At 41.9% G+C, this 21,022-nt stretch overlaps 2 protein-coding genes across 2 annotated transcripts; both read left to right on the forward strand.

Annotated features, from left to right (window-relative positions):
* Window positions 1–1,608: 1,608 nt before the first annotated feature.
* Window positions 1,609–6,126, forward strand: LOC139420241 (COP9 signalosome complex subunit 5). The gene is made up of 8 exons (XM_071170108.1): window positions 1,609–1,944; window positions 2,200–2,434; window positions 2,634–2,762; window positions 3,209–3,274; window positions 3,637–3,722; window positions 3,987–4,098; window positions 5,022–5,170; window positions 5,863–6,126. The coding sequence occupies exons 1-8, from the start codon at window positions 1,808–1,810 to the stop codon at window positions 5,951–5,953; spliced, it is 1,005 nt and encodes a 334-aa protein (XP_071026209.1). The 5' UTR covers window positions 1,609–1,807; the 3' UTR covers window positions 5,954–6,126.
* A 4,467-nt stretch (window positions 6,127–10,593) lies between these two features.
* Window positions 10,594–20,677, forward strand: LOC139420623 (protein phosphatase 1 regulatory subunit 42-like). The gene is made up of 8 exons (XM_071170823.1): window positions 10,594–10,725; window positions 13,506–13,672; window positions 14,188–14,326; window positions 17,094–17,210; window positions 19,090–19,207; window positions 19,406–19,537; window positions 19,793–19,931; window positions 20,542–20,677. Exons 1-8 carry the CDS (start codon window positions 10,594–10,596, stop codon window positions 20,618–20,620), a joined length of 1,023 nt encoding a protein of 340 aa, XP_071026924.1. The 3' UTR covers window positions 20,621–20,677.
* The last annotated feature ends 345 nt before the right edge of the window (window positions 20,678–21,022 follow it).

Raw genomic sequence — 21,022 nt, forward strand, 5'->3', positions numbered from 1 at the left:
AGTTGAGAACAAGTTCTCATTTGCAACTGCGACCTGGCCAAGATAAGGCATAGCAGTGTGAACAGACAACGCAGAGTTACACATGGAGTAAACAATTAACAAGTCAATAACACAGTAGAAAAAAGGGGAGTCTATATACATTGTGTGCAAAAGGCATGAGAAGGTAGGTGAATAATTACAATTATGCAGATTAACACTGGAGTGATAAATGATCAGATGGTTATGTACAGGTAGAGATATTGGTGTGCAAAAGAGCAGAAAAATAAATAAATAAAAACAGTATGGGGATGAGGTAGGTGAAAATGGGTGGGCTATTTACCAATAGACTATGTACAGCTGCAGCGATCGGTTAGCTGCTCAGATAGCAGATGTTTGAAGTTGGTGAGGGAGATAAAAGTCTCCAACTTCAGCGAGTTTTGCAATTCGTTCCAGTCACAGGCAGCAGAGAACTGGAACGAAAGGCGGCCAAATGAGGTGTTGGCTTTAGGGATGATCAGTGAGATACACCTGCTGGAGCGCGTGCAACGGATGGGTGTTGCCATCGTAACCAGTGAACTGAGATAAGGCGGAGCTTTACCTAGCATGGACTTGTAGATGACCTGGAGCCAGTGGGTCTGGCGACGAATATGTAGCGAGGGCCAGCCGACTAGAGCATACAAGTCGCAGTGGTGGGTGGTATAAGGTGCTTTAGTGACAAAACGGATGGCACTGTGATAAACTGCATCCAGTTTGCTGAGTAGAGTGTTGGAAGCAATTTTGTAGATGACATCGCCGAAGTCGAGGATCGGTAGGATAGTCAGTTTTACTAGGGTAAGTTTGGCGGCGTGAGTGAAGGAGGCTTTGTTGCGGAATAGAAAGCCGACTCTTGATTTGATTTTCGATTGGAGATGTTTGATATGGGTCTGGAAAGAGAGTTTAGAGTCTAGCCAGACACCTAGGTACTTATAGATGTCCACATATTCAAGGTCGGAACCATCCAGGGTGGTGATGCTGGTCAGGCGTGCGGGTGCAGGCAGCGAACGGTTGAAAAGCATGCATTTGGTTTTACTAGCGTTTAAGAGCAGTTGGAGGCCACGGAAGGAGTGCTGTATGGCATTGAAGCTCGTTTGGAGGTTAGATAGCACAGTGTCCAAGGACGGGCCGGAAGTATATAGAATGGTGTCGTCTGCGTAGAGGTGGAACAGGGAATCGCCCGCAGCATGAGAAACATCATTTTCTTTATTTTTCTTTATCAAGTTGTTTTTAAGAATCGAAAATTGTGCTTCACCACTCTAACAATAGTAACACATTGACATTATTTGGCTTTCAAATCTAAATGAAATGTACTAATTACTTTGTTTCCAAATAACAAATTAGTAAAAAGCGTTCAAACATTCCCCAGAAGATGTCAGTATTTCGATTTGTATCACGTCGTCTGCTGTGTTGTTTGGACTCAACCATCACGTCAATGGGTGTTTTATTGAGCTGTTGGTGAATAAAAGCACGAGTTTATTTGTTAAATTCCATGCATTTCTGGGCTAATTTGATAGTTTTCTATGTAGCTATAGTCATGAACTGAACATAAATATCACCTAATATTTTATATTTTGAAACGTGCATGTCCTCCTTTCCCACAGCATGGTACAGACCAGTGTCATGGCTCCCTGAACAAGTAGATGAGCAAGGGATACCGGTTTTTTGATTATGTTATAATTAGCTAGCTAGAGTTTTTTTTAATTCAGCGTTTGATAGCACTCTAGTTCTATCTACCTTTTTTCTCTAGTATTACTTTATATTTTGAGAGAGGTAGTAAAACCAGTTTATCAAAATGGCAGGGAGTAGCATGGCACAGAAAACATGGGAGCTACAAAACAGTATGCAGGAAGTTCAGAGCATAGATGAAATCTATAAATATGACAAAAAACAACAGCAAGAAATCCTTGCAGCGAAGCCATGGACAAAGGAGTAAGTATACATTTTATAGATTGTCAGTTGCTTTTCTTTGCAACTGCTTGCTAGTTCATTGTTGGACTGAGTTAACGTAGCTTTACCAGCTAGCTTCTAGCTAAATTGGCTAGCTAGTTAGCATGTCAACAATGGAAATTCTCCCTACATTGCTAGCTAGCTGCTAATGCTAGCTAGCTAGCTGAACTGGCAATAACAAATGCATGTCATTATAACTTATGCATAATTCACACTACTATGATTGCTGTCCCGTAGTCATCAATACTTTAAGTACTGCAAGATCTCTGCTCTGGCGCTGCTGAAAATGGTGATGCACGCCAGGTCCGGGGGCAACCTAGAGGTGATGGGACTGATGCTGGGGAAAGTGGACGGGGAGACCATGAACATCATGGACAGCTTTGCCTTACCAGTGGAGGGCACAGAGACCCGGGTCAACGCGCAGGCTGCGGCTTATGAATACATGGCTGCCTACATTGAGAATGCCAAACAGGTATTATGACTGACTCCTGGAAGGGAGTGACACGTGTTTTTCGTCCTCAATGTTGCAGAAAGGGATTGATAAAACATATGATATTTTAGTGAGAACTGTTTATCACAAGGGTAACATAGTTTCAACATAGTGTCCATTATCTCTTAATGGACACTGTCTCTTCATTGACTTGATGCTGATGCCATTTGTGAACTGTCAGGTTGGTCGTCTGGAGAACGCCATTGGCTGGTACCACAGTCATCCAGGCTACGGCTGCTGGTTGTCAGGTATCGATGTCAGCACTCAGATGCTCAACCAGCAGTTTCAAGAGCCCTTCGTGGCAGTGGTGGTGAGTACAGTGAAAGATCAACCTTAGCATATAGTTCAATAGCTCAATACCTGCGAAATACACGTTTGAATTTCCATTTGCTTTCCTAAATACAGTACTTTGGTTTTCTTTTTGAATTTGCAGGTACAAAGTAATGCATGAGTAACTGAGAGGGGTGCAATCAGGTTTTAGGCATCCCTTTAGTGGTTGTTGATGTATGGTAGTCGTTCACCAAGAGGCATGGGCAAATATTTGGCTTTTGTAACTGTAGATGTTATTTGCACTTGATTGGATTCGCAGTGCTCCAGTCTCCAGGGCATAGGGTAATTAAGTGTGTTCTTTGAATACACTGGCAGCAGTAGTTAAGAAAAAAACTTCACACCTGGTGGCCGGCTTGGGGTGATCTCTAGAGACTGTCTGACCTCAGAATGCATTTTCCTGTTCTACTGTATCTGTTTCCCTCCCAGATTGACCCCACTCGCACCATATCTGCAGGGAAAGTCAATCTTGGCGCCTTCAGAACATATCCCAAAGTAAGGAGTAAAATGTGTTTATTGCAATTATTTCAGTCTTTAGCTCTATTACATTAGACAAGTTGGGTACAAAATTACTGCAAAAGATATTCCACTCATAAATACACAATATATCATTTTTGTACAGTATTTTTTACCCATACAACATAGAACACTTAAGGTTTTCTTGTATCTATAATAAATAATATTATGATTAATTGTCAATCTTGTGTTAACTCTAGTGTTAATTGTCTCCATTCCTTAATTGGCTAATTCCTTAATGGATGGGTGTCTCTATCAAATTGGGCAAATATTTTAAGACCACATTTCCTCTCTCTAAATATCAATTTATCAATGAGTCTAATAATTGTCTGTGTTTTCAGGGTTACAAACCTCCTGATGAAGGACCCTCTGAGTATCAGACCATTCCCCTGAACAAGATCGAAGACTTCGGTGTGCACTGCAAACAGTGAGTCTTGTTGGACATTTAACTGGCAGAATGTTTAGGCACACAAATAATCTTAAGCATCATCTTGCAAATTGTCTGTGTATAACCATGACAAGTTACTTCAAATAAAAACATGTGTTTAGGTTGATGTAGCCTATAACACAAGTTCAAGTTATTATGTTTTAATAATGCCTTCGTAACACTGTGGTAAATAAAAAGGTAATATATTCTTCATTTAATTGACATTGTGTATTATTCAAGTGCCATGGGGTTTTGTTTGTTTAGGTATTATGCCCTGGAGGTGACTTATTTCAAGTCTTCCCTCGACCGGAAATTACTGGAGCTCCTCTGGAATAAATACTGGGTCAACACGCTGAGCTCTTCAAGTCTTCTGACGGTAAGTGTTTGGAATATAACTCTATATCAAGCAATGTTCAAGAACACTTTACAATGAGATATCTAACAATTCAATGCAGAATCAAGGAGCAGCTGAAGTAGAGGTCTTGCATATGAATAAAAATCCCTCTGTTTATTTAGATTGTTATTAATAGCCATTTTATGTTTTTTTTTTAAGTCTGTAAACAGATTTACAAAAATGGGTTAATTAATAAGACTGAGGCCACCACGTTAACCTGCAAACAAATAATCTATGCGTTGGAGATGTGACACAGTTGTCACTGTGGTTTACTATGGATCATCTCCCTCATTGCCAGTACATTCTAGAGATTGAAAGCCCCAGTGAATTCCCATTGTGGATGCCGCCGCTCTGGCTAAACAGTCTAAAGGCAGCGGACTATCCAAACAGTGCACTCTGGGCATTCTGGATGAAGATGGATTGACTAGTTGTCAGGAATTGGCTGCTCCATTGGCAAAGGGCTTTGTCAGTGACTACACTGTTACCACAGTCTGGGCCCCTGTCATTGTCTCCTAATTACCTGCTCCATGGAAAACACGGCCTCACCTTAGGCAAACCTTTTCACGATCCCTTTTCACGGCGACTTGGCAAGCCATTTAAGCCTTTATCAAGGTCGGCATACTTGTATTGAATGTCTCAGTAGCGGTGAAGAAAATAGTTGGTGGTGAAATTGTGCATGAACATTCTCGTGTGTGTGTGTGTGTGTGTGTGTGTGTGTGTGTGTGTGTGTGTGTGTGTGTGTGTGTGTGTGTGTGTGTGTGTGTGTGTGTGAAGAAAGCCCACATACGGACCAGTATATAGGCTACTGCTTCCACGCACTTTGAGGAACTTAATCGTATACTTTCGTCTGATCATACTACATGACAATATAACATAATCCAATGTGTGTGACCTTATGTCCGCAGAATTCAGAATACACCACAGGCCAGGTGTTTGACCTGTCTGAGAAGCTGGAGCAGTCGGAGGCTCAGCTGGGAAGAGGAAGCTTCATGCTGGGCCTGGACACACACGACAGGAAGTCTGAGGACAAACTGGCCAAAGCTACACGAGACAGGTAAGGCAACACAGTTTAGATAATGTTTATTAGGCATTTTTGGCTAACTTATTGATTTGGCATTCAGTACCAGACCTCGGGTTATTTAGTGATTGATTCATAGCGTAATTCTCTAATATTGTCATGGTCAATAGTTTGTTGACATAGAAGCATACATCACCATATGTTTTGTTTAGGCGGAGGTATTGACTGACTGGAGTGTTGATAATTCCTCATTTACTGTTACTTTGATGATGATTGCTGATGTTATTGAAAACCATAAACCAATGCTGTTAAACTCCACAGTAGTGAAATAAACGGCTGACAAAAACAAAATCAATTGTCATTGATCTGTCTTATGCTATTGTCTGATGAACACCATCAATGTAAAATCTAAATCTCTGGTCTGCTTAGGCCTTTAAGTTATCCAATATCCCTATTATTGCGATATGTTTTGCAACCATTTTGATCACAAATGATTTGTGTGTAGATGTGATAAGAATGATTAGTTACTATTTTAGCTGGTGGCATGTCCTACCTAACTAATCAATGTCTGCTTATTTATTCAAGCTGGGATTTCTTGAGTTTCTCCCATGAATGCAACACCTATCTGTTTATTAATCTGCCTGGTCTGTTGATTGATAGGTAATCTGTGTCACCTCTTCATGTCCAGAGCGAAACTTCACTTTCCTTTTTTCCCCTGGCTATTCTAGCTGCAAGACGACCATTGAGGCGATCCATGGTCTGATGTCTCAAGTCATCAAGGATAAACTCTTCAATCAAATCAACACGTCTGCCAACTAAGCCCGAAACGGCCCAAGTCGAGTTCACGCCTCGTGTGTGTGTGTGTATTACTGTGTATGTTTAGCATTTAGATTATTGTTAGCAGAATGATCTGTCACTTATTATCTGAAGAAAGTTAGTGAATGATTGATCTCAACTTGTGTGCACGTAAATAAATAGTGGTGTTTAAAGTGTATCTACGTTCTGTATTTATTTCCTTGAAGTTTTCAGTGACGTATTCCTGAGGTTGATGAACCATATCGTTTTAACTTAAATGCTTTTCTTTAAGCATACACTAAATAATGTAGATTTCTTATTTTTGAATGCTTGCAGACATTTGAATGGTATGCTCCTTTGGGTTCAACATGACACAGTGCTGTGCCATTGTCATGTCCCATGGCTGCTTGGCATTGGCTGGAGTAGAGTACAACCTAACACTTTAACAAAGACCATGGTTACATATTTCTCCATTAAAAAATGATATTAACCAGTTAGCCAGTCATTTCAACTCTGGCCAATCATAGCATTACATAATGGAACCACAAACTCAAGCCGCTGCGTAGGCTCAAACGTAAACACTGGCTGGCATGGTCGAGATATCTCCGTGGAGTGGGTCTCGGGGCAGGTTGTCTCAATGGTACACAGTCCTTCAGGGTGACGGAGTGGTCAAGCTGCGCCGCAGCAATGATGCAGCACAGAAACAGGAGCCATGCACACAAGTCTATTCACACAACCCGTCTGCACAGCAGCTCTGGCACAGTTTCATGCAATAATACTTTTTTTTCTTGTAGTATTGTACTGGTGGGATGTATATTTTCGATGCAGCATTGCAGAGGCATTGAACCATATTTTGGGCTGATTGAATGGGTCTCTGCATTTTGTCATGTACATGGGCTTTCGGCACCAATTCTTGTAATGATTTTCTTTTTACATTATTATAGTAGGTTAAGTGTGTATCCTAATGTGGTGTTTCAGAAATAGGAAACTTATTGAATAGTGTTTAATGCAATTTGAGAATTTTGGAATTAACAAGCGTGAACAATTGGCTTTCCCCTCACATGGTCCATTGAATCCACTGTAGCTAGTGGTTTTGCCAAACCATTAAGTGCATTACAGTACTGTTACTGTAAGAGCTAAGTACTGTTATGGCTAGATGCTCTACAAGTATATGGAATGTGCTTTCTTAGTAATGGTTTTACCTAATGCAAGGTTTGTAAAATGATCATTTAAATATAAGACCAGTGTTCCGTACTGAAAGCATTTGACTTAGGCCTGCATGTAAATCTTATGATCAACACCAGATGAACATTTCTATGCAACAGTGGAAACTAGTAAATGTGAATTCCATAGAAAGACAAGCATTCAATACTATTGCAATGTAAGTTACATTTATTTTCATTAAGCATACATTAAATATTATTATCCAAATCGTCCATGAAACAGTGAAATTCCATCTAATTTGGTGAATTAATAGAAAATTAATTGAAATAATAAACAGGGGTGATGTAATACTGATTTAAAAAACTAACTGTAGTTCTGAGAACAGACGATTGATAAGGCTAAAGATGAATAGCTATTTATCACTAGGCCCTTATAGGCCCTGTTTACTTTGGATCTCAGAACACGATCAACAAGCATGGTGTAGTGAAGGGGGTTGGAACTCACTGGTTGCCCTAAAGGGGAGCTATGTTTGGGGGGAAATAAGGGCCCATAGCGCTACATTTCCTCCCTGCCAAGTGCTCTGCATGCATAAGTGGAGACAAGTCATTCAGTCGCAGGAAGCCCGGGCCCTGACATTATATAACAATACACGGGTCACTGCTGAGACTCACTGAGCCAATCGCACTGTGGCCCCGGCCTGCTTGGCGCGTTATACACATTATTACTGGGAGCAATGTGATCTTGGCTGGAGAGAAGGGGAGAAGTGGGACAGCATTCAGCCCAGAAAGTTGGAGAAACTGATAAACATGGTGTCGGGTTACCTCATGTACAAGTCCGCAGGCAATAGAGGCCTGACCTCAGGGGTAGCTGCAAGATCTTTACTAAATTCACTCTGTTTTACTGTTTATGTGTGTATGTCTGTCTGCCTTTCTGTCTGTTTGACATCTTCCACACTCTTTGATCTTTATTTAACCTTTGACCTCATATAATCGTGGATCATGGACATAAAATGTTTTACATTTCACCACTGAAAAGGCAAAACAGTTTTAATTTCAGAGGTCAATACCACACAAGTAGCTGATCATCAGAAAGGTACATAAAATACTACATGATTAATGGTGTTTGAATGGAATTGTTTACTGGCTATTTCTGAAGAAAGGAAAAGTGCTGAATGGAATTTAGCTTGTTTGATTCTGGCTTTCTCTATATTTATCCAATATTTATTTTTATATACTCAGCCAGAAAAGTCTGGCCCAAAGGTAATTAAGTGTGAAATGCAATCCAATTCACAAATATTTTGGATGCATATATAACAATTTGGAAGATCTAGATACAAATGGAAAAAAACTGTGGTTCACAGAGAAATGAACAATCTAAAGGAAGTGTTTTGTTTTCTTACCTGAATGCTGACTGCAGCAATAATGTAATGCACTGCACAGCCAATTAATTTCTGCCAAAGCCATGTAATTCATCTACCACTTCCTTTGTGAATTCCTATGTTTGTTCTAGAACCAGTTACGTTTGGGTTCATTTTTAACTGAAATGTACTATAAGAAAAAGGAAATTAATTTATATCCTCAAGTTTTGGGGCACGGTCATTTTTTTTCACATTAATAACGGCCTGTGTTTTGGTCATTTTTCACAAAACTGTCATAATCGGGGGGAAAAAAAGTTTTGTAGTTAAATATAACAGAGCGTTGACAATAATTACATGCGTGTATACAGACAACCATTGCAAGTAATTAGTAATGAGCACAATAGCAATCTATCTTTCTGACTGCAACTGCACATGGTGCACAATTTGATTGACGCTTGTGTAAACCATAGACACAGTTTGTAAACAGCTCATGCTCGAAAAACTCAAATAAATCCGTGGTTGTTAATTAGCGTACTTGTAAGCAATCTGTTACTATTTCAATATAGTAGAGAAAGGAAATTAACAGTATCTGCATAAAATATATATTTATTGCATAGGAAAGTATGCAGATGAGCTGCGCAGTTCTCTCTGCACGCTCATCTGTGTTGTTCCCATGGCAACTATTCCCAACAAGGATATCCACACACGAGTGTAAACTTTCACCTCATCTCACCCCACATCTTTAGCATTTAATCGCCAAATTACAAGGACACGTGCATATACTACAGTGGTAGGTAGATTTGTATGTACTTTGAAAGCCTATTTTTTGGCTGGCTATCGCTGACAGCTTTGTTGAAAGGCTAAAGTTAGTTGCCTTGCTAGTGTGTTGTTTATGTCTACCGTTATCTACAGTACTAGTAACAGTAGTAGTAACAGTTAGCTTGTTAGCTAACGTTAGTTGCTACAGAGCATTCATGTATGTGGCTTTGTGTTTATCCTGTAAGTTAACTGCTGCTTGTGTCAGTTGTTTTGAACGTGATTAACTGCTGTCCGTCCAGTCCCGAGGGCTTCACTGACCTTGCAGCTGCACAGTGGAGATCTTATCTCAATCAATCAGAGGCTCTCCATGTCAACTCAGCCTCATACCCAGAGATCAAGTTTAGAAAAGACTTGCTGTCACATTCAGATCTGTGTGTGCGTGTATTTCTCTCTCAACAGAAGTGTGCTCATACCACTGGAACTGAGGCAGAGGAAAAGGAATAAAGTCTTGTTCAGATGGCCTGCTTGGGGAATAGATGGCCTGCTTGGGGAATAGATGGCCTGCTTGAGGAATAGGTGGCTTGCTTGCGGAATAGATGGCCTGCTTGGGGAATAGGTGGCCTGCTTGAGGAATAGATGGACACCTTGAGGAATAGATGGCCTGCTTGAGGAATAGATGGCCTGCTTGGGGAATAGATGGCCTGCTTGCGGAATAGGCGGCCTGCTTGAGGAATAGATGCCCTCCTTGAGGAATAGATGGCCTGCTTGGGGAATAGATGGCCTGCTTGAGGAATATATGGCCTGCTTGAGGAATAGAGGGCCTGCTTGGGGAATAGATGGCCTGCTTTGGGAATAGATGGCCTGCTTGGGGAATAGATGGACACCTTGAGGAATACATGGCCTGCTTAAGGAATAGAGGGCCTGCTTGAGAAATAGATGGCCTGCTTTGGGAATAGATGGACCTAATTACCACAAATTGAGTGCCCATCCCACCTTTGCACCTCTCATCCTTTCTGGTGTAAAGTCAGTTGTGAGAATAAAAATGACCAGCTAATGCTTTTAGCAGCAGTTACCGGTACTGACTTTGACAAATACTATCAGCTTCCTTTTATACACATTCCGTTTAATTTAGGCATAGATATATTCCACTTTACTTCAATGAGCACCTAATATCACAAATATTTCATTGAGGTAATATATATTTTTGAAAAGGACAGACATTTTCTGTGGCATAACTCCAATAACATGTATTTTCCTTCTGACTTGTCTCTTTACAGCTAGTTCATGTGTTTCCCTTGTTCAGATGTTTCTGGTGGTTGTTCTGTGAGCGCTTTGCTGAAGCTGAGAAGGATCCACTCTGAAGCAGTGTCTGTAACGAGCCATCATGGTCCGCCTCACCATGGATCTGATTGCCAAATCCAGCAACCATTTCAAAAACAAGAGAAGCTACTCCCTCCCAAAGTACCTCAAGAAACTCACTCATCTGAACTTCTCCAACAGGAACATAGAGGACATTGTATGTATGATATCACAAGACATACTACAGTTACCTAAATTAATATAGGCTAGCTATGTTTTGTTTCTGTGCTTCTCTCTTTTAGCTTCTAATGGTAGGGATTAGGGATGCACCGATATGATATTTTTGGCCGATACCGATATCCAATATTTTCCTTGCCAAATAAAACGATACCGATAACCAATATAAACATTGTTAGGGGCCTTTTATGTATTCTAGGACAATTAAATAGTTGAAACACACACACACACACACACACACACACACACACACACACACTGACCAAAAAGTAATTTTGTTGGCATTTACGTATGTCCCATTACCAGTCAAACTTAATCAAAACCTATTTATTTCACTTACTTGCTCATGCCCAGAGATCAAGTTTAGAAAAGACTTGCTGTCACATTCAGATCTGTGTGTGCGTGTATTTCTCTCTCAACAGAAGTGTGCGCATATCACTGGAACTGAGGCATGTGTGCATACCACTGGAACTGAGGCATGTGTGCATACCACTGGAACTGAGGCGTGTGTGCATACCACTGGAACTGAGGCGTGTGTGCATACCACTGGAACTGAGGCATGTGTGCATACCACTGGAACTGAGGCATGTGTGCATACCACTGGAACTGAGGCATGTTTGCATACCACTGGAACTGAGGCATGTTTGCATACCACTGGAACTGAGGCGTGTGTGCATACCACTGGAACTGAGGCGTGTGTGCATACCACTGGAACTGAGGCATGTGTGCATACCACTGGAACTGAGGCATGTGTGCATACCACTGGAACTGAGGCATGTTTGCATACCCCTGGAACTGAGGCATGTTTGCATACCACTGGAAATGAGGCATAGAGGAAAAGGAAGTCTTGTTTAGATGGCCTGCTTGAGGAATAGATGGCCTGCTTGAGGAATAGATGGCCTGCTTGGGGAATAGATGGCCTGCTTGAGGAATAGATGGCCTGCTTGAGGAATAGATGGCCTGCTTGGGGAATAGATGGACACCTTGAGGAATAGGTGGCCTGCTTGAGGAATAGATGGCCTGCTTGGAGAATAGATGGCCTGCTTGGGGAATAGATGGTCTGCTTGAGGAATAGATGGCCTGCTTGAGGAATAGATGGCCTGCTTGAGGAATAGATGGCCTGCTTGGGGAATAGATGGACACCTTGAGGAATAGATGGCCTGCTTGGGGAATAGATGGCCTGCTTGGGGAATAGATGGCCTGCTAAATAGATGGCCTGCTTGAGGAATAGATGGTCTGCTTGAGGAATAGATGGCCTATTCAACGAAACAAGTGCTGTTTCGTTGTTCATTTGTTCAGTTGTTTCATTCTCAACCAGGATTTCATCACACATGTCAAGCAGTGAAGTTTCAGCTCTGTCTGTCCGTGGCCTCTCTTCCTCTGTGCGCACTGTCACTGTGTCCGTTTCCATCTTGTCCAGCTGTGTCTGTCACATTTCATGTAAACCCTGTTTCTTGTCTGCATCGAAGTAGCGGTCCTTGTTCCTAGCATCGAGCATGGTGGCGACACGGTAAAGAGGCTCAGAGAGAATACCACCGAATCACTTGTTCACAGCCTCGAGTACTTTTGTAAAGTTAACCCCACGGTCTGTCTGCAGTTTTGTTGAGCAGGCGTTTCAGTGCCATGACAGAGGGTTAGCTTATTTCTCGACTCAGTTGTTCAAATGATGCTAGGAGTGTGTTCATGTTTCCAAGTTTTAAACATGTTTTCAAATGCCGTTGAAATGGCAGCAGCGGTATGAGAACCAGCACATTCTTGAGCATGCAATATGGCTCTCCTCAGTACGAAATCCTCGTTGACCCACTGTGCTGGCAGACTCAGCATGATCATGGGGCTGCCGTCGCTGATCCAAATGTCAGTCGTGAAGCTAATAGCAGTGACGCCCATAGCAAGTAGCTCATAGATGTGCGTTTCAACAATACTGTGTAACTCTGGTAGGGCAACATCTGAAAAATAGCGCCTACTTGGTATTGTGTACCGGGGCTCGAAGTGCTCGACCAGTCGGCGAAAGCCAACATCATCCACGACAGAGAATGGTTGATTGTCAAGTGCAATGAATTCCATTATGTTGGCGTTAATAGATTTAATCTTTGAGTTGTCTCGCTGAAATGTTCTTAGTCTTTCAAATGACTGCTCAACTTGAACTTGTTTAGTTGTTGGAAGTGTGCGCTTAGTATTTTTCTGCTTTTGTTCTGTGTAGCGCTGTGTATTTTTCGTGGTGTCATTACGTCATCTAGAGGAAAATGAAATGCACACCTGTTCAGGTGAGGTGCTGGCTAGTGGAGTGGAAAACTTGGAAATAATGAAGAGCCGCACACTCTAAGAGCTCAGATGCTACCCTGATGAAGATAGCTTGCCTGTCGAAACTTTGGACATTACATTTTTGCATCTGAGCTCTTAGAGTGTGCGGCTCTACTTTATTTTCAAGTCATTACGTCATCTACCTACGTTATATGGGTATGTAGGTCATGTACCTACGTTATATAGGTATGTAGGTCATCTACCTACGTTATATAGGTATGTAGGTCATCTACCTACGTTATATAGGTATGTAGGTCATCTACCTACGTTATATAGGTATGTAGGTCATCTACCTACGTTATATAGGTATGCACGTCAGATTTGACATCAGTTTTGCACATCAGCGTTAAACTAGACATCGGGCCGATGTTGGCATTTTTAGCTAATATCGTCCGTTTCCGATATGCTTACCGATATATCGTGCGTCCCTAGTAGGGATATTATCTTTGTTTGTTGCAGGACGATCTCTCCATGTGCAGAAATCTCACAGTCCTCTACCTGTACGACAATCAGATCAGCCAGATCTGCAACCTGGGTTTTGCCTCCAACCTCACTCACCTATACATGCAGAACAACAACATCACTCACATAGATAACCTCTCCGGCCTACAGAAGCTCTCCAAACTGTGAGTAGGAGCTTGTCCAGTTTAAATGGATACTTAGAGATTTTGGCAATGAAGCCTGTTATCTACTTCCCTGGCGATAAATTAACTTGATGATACCATTTTTATGTCGCTGCGTGCAGTTTGAAGGAAGTTGCTAACTAGCGTTAGCACAATTTCTAACTAGTGTTAGCACAATGACTGGAAGTCTATGGCAACAGCTAACATGCTAGCTGTTCCTGTAGACTTCCAGGCACTGCGCTTACGCTACTTAGCATTGGCTTGTGAAATTGATACTGGACGAAGAGGTAAAATCCAGAAGTTCATCTATCTCTGGGGAAGTAGATAAAGTGTTTAATTGACAAAATCCCAAAGTATCCCTTTAAATGTATGACGTCTGTGGTAAAACTGTCTCTGACTGTCTGTGTGCATGTGTCCATGTTTCTCCATTCGCCCATGTTTTTGTCTTGGCGTGCATGCATGTATATCTCTTACGTTTGTGTGTGTGTGTGTGTGTGTCTCTCTCTGTGCCATATCAGGTACCTGGGGGGAAACAGCATCACGGTGGTGGAGGGGTTAGAGGAGCTGGGGGAGCTGAAGGAGCTCCACATGGAGGGCCAGAGACTCCCCAGTGGAGAGAAGCTGCTCTTTGACCCCAGGACTCTCCTCTCCCTCGCTGTAAGACACACTAAAGCTTACTGTATGCTTCCCAGTCTAAACAGTGTGCGCATATATTCTAAATACATTTTGTAACATTTATGTTCGTTTTTGTGTTCGGCATTATTTGGCAGGGTTTTTTCAGCTGTTCAAGCACACAATTTTTCTTGAGGCAAGCCGAAGTTCTGTAGCCGAAGTCTACACCCCTTCGTTGGTGATTAATCAACAGTAGCGATTCTTCAATGACGTGTTGGTTGTCATTCAACGAGAGATGACTAGTTTTCATGCACACTTTTTCACTTGAGAAATACTGCACCGAACATCTTAGATGAAAAATTGCACGACTAAGACAGATTCCTTGATTAATCTTAGATCGATTCAGACTATTTTGAGGAAGTGTAGCTGTATGTTGTTGCTAGGCCATCTCAAGAGGGACAAAAAGTCATATTGGCACTTTTTTCTTTTTTTTAAAGAAAATTGATTTTTAAGGGAGTATGCGAGGCACAGACGTTCGCTTTGCCTAGCCGAGTTCTGCTAGGAGCAAGACAAACCTAGTATGCAGACGCCTTAACACACCAACTACATCACCAACCACATCCTATAGTAAAGGAGGTTGTTTCAGCTCATTTCACACCACAATTGACAACTGAAATGCAAGTTATGCACCAGGATTCCACCATTAATCTCATGTTGCTCTATATTGGTAACCTCATAATTTCCACCCTCTTGAGCAATAAGACCATATACAGTGGAGCAAAAAAGTATTTAGTCAGCCACCAATTGTACAAGTTCTCCCACTTGAAAAGATGAGACAGGCCTGTAGTTTTCATCATAGGTACACTTCAACTATGACAGACAAAATTAGAAAAAAACATCCAGAAAATCACATTGTAGGATTTTTAATGAATTAAATTTGCAAATTATGGTGGAAAATAAGTATTTGGTCATCTACAAACAAGGCTCTCACAGACCTGTAACTTCTTCTTTAAGAGGCTCCTCTGTCCTCCACTCGTTACCTGTATTAATGGCACCTGATTGAACTTGTTATCAGTATAAAAGACACCTGTCCACAACCTCAAACAGTCACACTCCAAACTCCACTATGGCCAAGACCAAAGAGCTGTCAAAGGACACCAGAAACAAAATTGTAGACCTGCACCAGGCTGGGAAGACTGAATCTGCAATATGTAAGCAGCTTGGTTTGAAGAAATCAACTGTGGGAGCAATTATTAGGAAATGGAAGACATACAAGACCACTGATAATCTCCCTCGATCTGGGGCTACACGCAAGATCTCACCCAGTGGGGTCAAAATGATCACAAGAACGGTGAGCAAAAATCCCAGAACCACACGGGGGGACCTAGTGAATGACCTGCAGAGAGCTGGGACCAAAGTAACAAAGCCTACCATCAGTAACACACTACGCCGCCAGGGACTCAAATCCTGCAGTGCCAGACGTGTCCCCCTGCTTAAGCCAGTACATGTCCAGGCCCGTCTGAAGTTTGCTAGAGAGCATTTGGATGATCCAGGAGAAGATTGGGAGAATGTCATATGGTCAGATGAAAACAAAATATAACTTTTTGGTAAAAACTCAACTCGTTGTGTTTGGAGGACAAAGAATGCTGAGTTGCATCCAAAGAACACCATACCTACTGTGAAGCATGGGGGTGGAAACATCATGCTTTGGGGCTGTTTTTCTGCAAAGGGACCAGGACGACTGATCCGTGTAAAGGAAAGAATGAATGGGGCCATGTATCGTGAGATTTTGAGTGAAAACCTCCTTCCATCAACAAGGGCATTGAAGATGAAACGTGGCTGGGTCTTTCAGCATGACAATGATCCCAAACACACCGCCCGGGCAACAAAGGAGTGGCTTCGTAAGAAGCATTTCAAGGTCCTGGAGTGGCCTAACCAGTTTCCAGATCTCAACCCCATAGAAAATCTTTGGAGGGAGTTGAAAGTCCGTGTTTCCCAGCAACAGCCCCAAAACATCACTGCTCTAGAGGAGATCTGCATGGAGGAATGGGCCAAAATACCAGCAACAGTGTGTGAAAACCTTGTCAAGACTTACAGAAAACGTTTGACCTCTGTCATTGCCAACAAAGGGTATATAACAAAGTATTGAGATAAACTTTTGTTATTGACCAAATACTTATTTTCCACCATAATTTCCAAATAAATTCATTAAAAATCCTACAATGTGATTTTGTGGAGGAAAAAAAATCTCATTTTGTCTGTCATAGTTGAAGTGTACCTATGATGAAAGTTACAGGCCTCTCTCATCTTTTTAAGTGGGAGAACTTGCACAATTGGTGGCTGACTAAATACTTTTTTGCCCCACTGTATGTTCACGACCTGCATTATGTGCTTGTCTGGCAAAGGTCTCTCGGATTTCCATAAGGCCAGTGGTCCCTGTAAAAGTGGTATTGTACTGGGTTTGATGATGTCAAAGAGAGCTCTGTGGCACTTTCTGGTCTCACAGATCAACCATGGCTGTTTACTCCTCGGGCCCTGGGTAAACAAACTGCAAATCTCACGTTTTTGTTTATTTTGATAATTAAAGAAATTGCAGTGCAAATGTTAAAGCTCCCACTTTTTATCAACGCCTCTAGTTAAAGGGACTGAAACTAAGAGGAATATCACATTTCAACAGCAGTATTTAATAGAACCAATATAGAACCAAAGCAATCTGGTGAACCATTTTACAGGTGTACTCAAGGGACAATAATATATACTGGTTGTAAATATTATTCAAGTAGTTTTTCAAATGTTTCACTTATCTTTGCAGGAATCTCTAGGTGTCTTGAATATCAATAAGAACAACATAGATGATGTCAGAGATCTTGCCATTCTAAAGAAACTCACACATTTCTTTGCTGCAGACAACCAGCTACAGGACATGCAGGTAAGAGCTCCTACGTTTCCTCATGAAAAAAAAAACTACCGCTACTGATGGAGTTAGCTAATACCAGTCACTACTTACTCTACGTGACAAAAATGTAAACTGTGAGCGTACCGTGCAATCGAAAAAGAACCCCCACCACATCACAGAAACGATGTGTGCCGTGATGTATTCAAATCAACACGCTGACTATAAGCAGATCAGGGTAACATGAACATAGCAGCGCTGCTCTCTGTAAGTGATGTGTGAAATGATATGGAGAGCAGGGTGCTAAAGAACCAAATCCTGCAAATCCCGCCAAAGGTTCACAGTCTCTGCGACTCGCACAAGGTCAGAATTATTCAACAAATCAGCGGCCTGGTCCCCCAGGACCGCCTTCGCTGACAGCTTTAAACAAGCGCAAGTTTCTCCCCTTCCTTAGGAGGCTGATTTTTCCTCTTTCTCTGTGAGTACAGCATTTGATACCTCCTCCCCAGCAGCACCACTAAAGTTGATGGGAGATTCATTTGAAGCAGAGATATGGTTTCTGTTCAATGTGTTGACCTTGAAAAACGACCTGCTGTGCGTTCCTGTGGCTCCACTTCTGAGGAAAATCATTTTTCTCTCTATGGATCTGAAAGGCTGGATGGTTGAATTCTTTTTAAAAGGATGTCTCTTCATCCATGCTATAATATCACTTTGGGACACAGCATTGAAGCACAATGTTAGCGTGGGTAACATTGGCACTCAACACAATGATATTCCACTGAGCAGAGCAATCTTCTGCAGGTAATTGCTGTACATGTGTCAGAGGGAGCTCTCATGTTCTCACATTTAGTGGATATCTCCTTTAATTTATACAACCCCTCTGCCATTATTGATCCTGCAAAGACAACACCATGAAGGATCAATCCCGCCTTCAACCCAGTGTGGTCAGAATCCCGAGGAATCATTATAGATTTTAAAAAGATATTATGACAGGCAGTCAGCCAGGGTGACAAATGGGCTGGTATCTACCGAGGCCGTTCACACGGCACGGGGTAGAGAGGACCAGAGAGGACGGACTAATTTAATCACTGGTCAAATACAGGTTCCTAACTGGCCTATCATTAAATCCAGTGAGAAACCAGGGCCCAGCAGTTTAGCGCCGTGCAGTGCTCGTCCAGTCCGGGCTGCTCTAGTCTCCGCGCTCCCGCAGGGGATGCAATTTGGCGCTGAGCCACTCCTCGCAAAGGCCCTTGTGAGTGACAGCCCTGACACGATCATTTATCAAAGCCTGGGAGCGCGCCGCACCAAAGGGGTCCCCTCTGAACTGATTGCAGCGCGGGCTGGAAAAGTGGAAGCGCTTTGGCCGAGACAGGAAGGCAATGAACAATCAGAGCGCGTCCAGAGAGTATACATATTTCCAGGCTTGGATTAATGTGCCTTTAGATAAACACACATTGCAGGACAGGCAACACGCTAGAGGAGCCCTTGGAAGGAGCCCGCAGGGAAAACTTGTTAGTCACACAACAAAATTGTTTAAATGTTGTTTTTTTTAACTGCTGATGTGTTGTTTACACCTTTTCCCTTGGATTTTTCTCTTGGCAGTGCTACCTTTGAATTATGTATTAGATTGTTTTAGTTGATAGTATGATTTTCCCACTGGAGAGTGGTTTGTTGATTACGTTAATTATATGACATCTTATTCATTGTGGAAAGTACAGTCCGTAGACGCATTATAAATGGATACTATAGAGTGCTCCATTTTCACTTCCTCAAAGGTTAAAGTGCAATTTTGTTTCCCACACTTTGTCATGTAAAGACTACAGAGACTCTGCAATATAGTGTCCGACTCCTTTACATTTGTAAGTACAGTATGTAAAGCGTAAGTTTCTCTGTATTTTTCTTGTATTCTATTTAGGATATAGAGTTGGTGTTCAGCCAATGGCCTCAGCTGCATCGAATGGATTTGAGTGGAAATCCTGTGTGCCACAAACCCAAGTACAGAGACAGGCTGATAACTGTGTGCAGAAGCCTGAGTGAGAAAATAGTTGTGTACATCCACCTAATGATCATAGGAATTTCATTATGCATTTCACATTAAATTATTTTTCATTAAATTATTTTTCAATAACTAATGCCTTTTATGTAATTCTCTACAATTACAGAAAATATATCAGCTCTATAACACACAGGACGTAATTTAATTGTAGACGATGATAATGTTGTTTTTGTAGACGAACTTGATGGGAAGGAAATTAATGAGTTGTCCAGGCAGTTCCTGATTAACTGGAAAGCATCGAAAGACGCCAAGAAAAAACTGAAAGATGAAAGAATCATGACAGGCCAGATCACCTATCCCTTTACTGGTAAGATAATGTACTGTTGTATATTTTTACATCATTCTGCTAGAGACATATAGAAATATCTAAAAAATATTTAAAAAGAGACACTCACTTTGCACTTTTGAAACGTTCATATCCCATGTTACAGCCTCACAAACATTGCTCCAAGGCGCACTACGCTCTCCCTACTCTGGTCCTGCTGTCTGTATGTCCGAAGTATCGTTAGAACTGTGAAAAGGTGTGACTTGCTTTGTATGACTCGCTTTGTTTGTGTTGCAGCAGACTTCCACATGGGCCCCCATCCTTCATCCAAATATAACTGTGCCAACGTCCTGGGAAAGAGGAATCCTCCGGGGTGTGGGAGACCCAGCAGGAAGGTCCGCTCAGAACACTCACAACTGGACAGCGCAGCAATGAGGTGCCGTAACAATCTATAGTCCTATCACTCAGTGCAGCAGCAAAGGTTTTCACAACAAGATATCATCAATGCCTGTCACCACCAGTACAATCAATACAAAATGTTTTATTTGGTCATGTATTGTTACAGACAGTCTTAATACATCCATATGGGACACAAAAGAAACATTCAGTGTTTTTAGACTTTTCAATATGACAGATTTAGAATACAGTGGCTCTTCCACCCATGTCTGATCATTGATTAATTTCTTCTTTAATTCAGACCAAAATTAGAGGCAAATGTATATTGTATCTTACTTGAAGTAAGTGATTTTAACATCAAGACGTTTAACTTAACTGCTTGTTTCCTTCCATTTGTATATACATGCTTGAGGAAAGGCCTGCTATTAATTAGTCAAATGCTCTTCTTTCTTTTCATGCAAATAAATAGTTGCCTTCCCTGCTGTCGGCCTGGTGTTGACCATCAGTATCATATGAACAGTTCATTCAGGGCTTCCTCTTTAATAGCCAATTTACATATATTGCTTTCTACTTTTTCATACCACTCAAATATGAAGTATGAAGAGGCTGATGATCACTTACTAGTCAGCTCTCTCTCTCTGTTCTCCCAGGCCACGGAACGTGAAGATCCCAGTGAGTGCGGGGCTGCTTAGTGATGTGGCCGACAATGCTAATGTCTGCGGCCTGTAAGACGGACATGCCAGCTCTGCTAACACACATTCACTCTGGTGACCCTCTCACATACACCCCGGTTGACCCTCTAACACACACGCACACATAATATACACTCTGGTGACCCTCTAACACACACGCACACATAATATACACTCTGGTGACCCTCTCACATACACTCTGGTGACCCTCTAACACACACACACACATAATATACACTCTGGTGACCCTCTCACATACACTCTGGTGACCCTCTAACACACACGCACACACACATAATATACACTCTGGTGACCCTCTCACATACACTCTGGTGACCCTCTAACACACACACACAGACACATAATATACACTCTGGTGACCCTCTCACATACACTCTGGTGACCCTCTAACACACACACACACACACATAATATACAC

Source organism: Oncorhynchus clarkii, chromosome 11 (genome assembly GCF_045791955.1).
Source record: "Oncorhynchus clarkii lewisi isolate Uvic-CL-2024 chromosome 11, UVic_Ocla_1.0, whole genome shotgun sequence".
NCBI classification, from domain to species: Eukaryota; Metazoa; Chordata; class Actinopteri; order Salmoniformes; family Salmonidae; genus Oncorhynchus; species Oncorhynchus clarkii.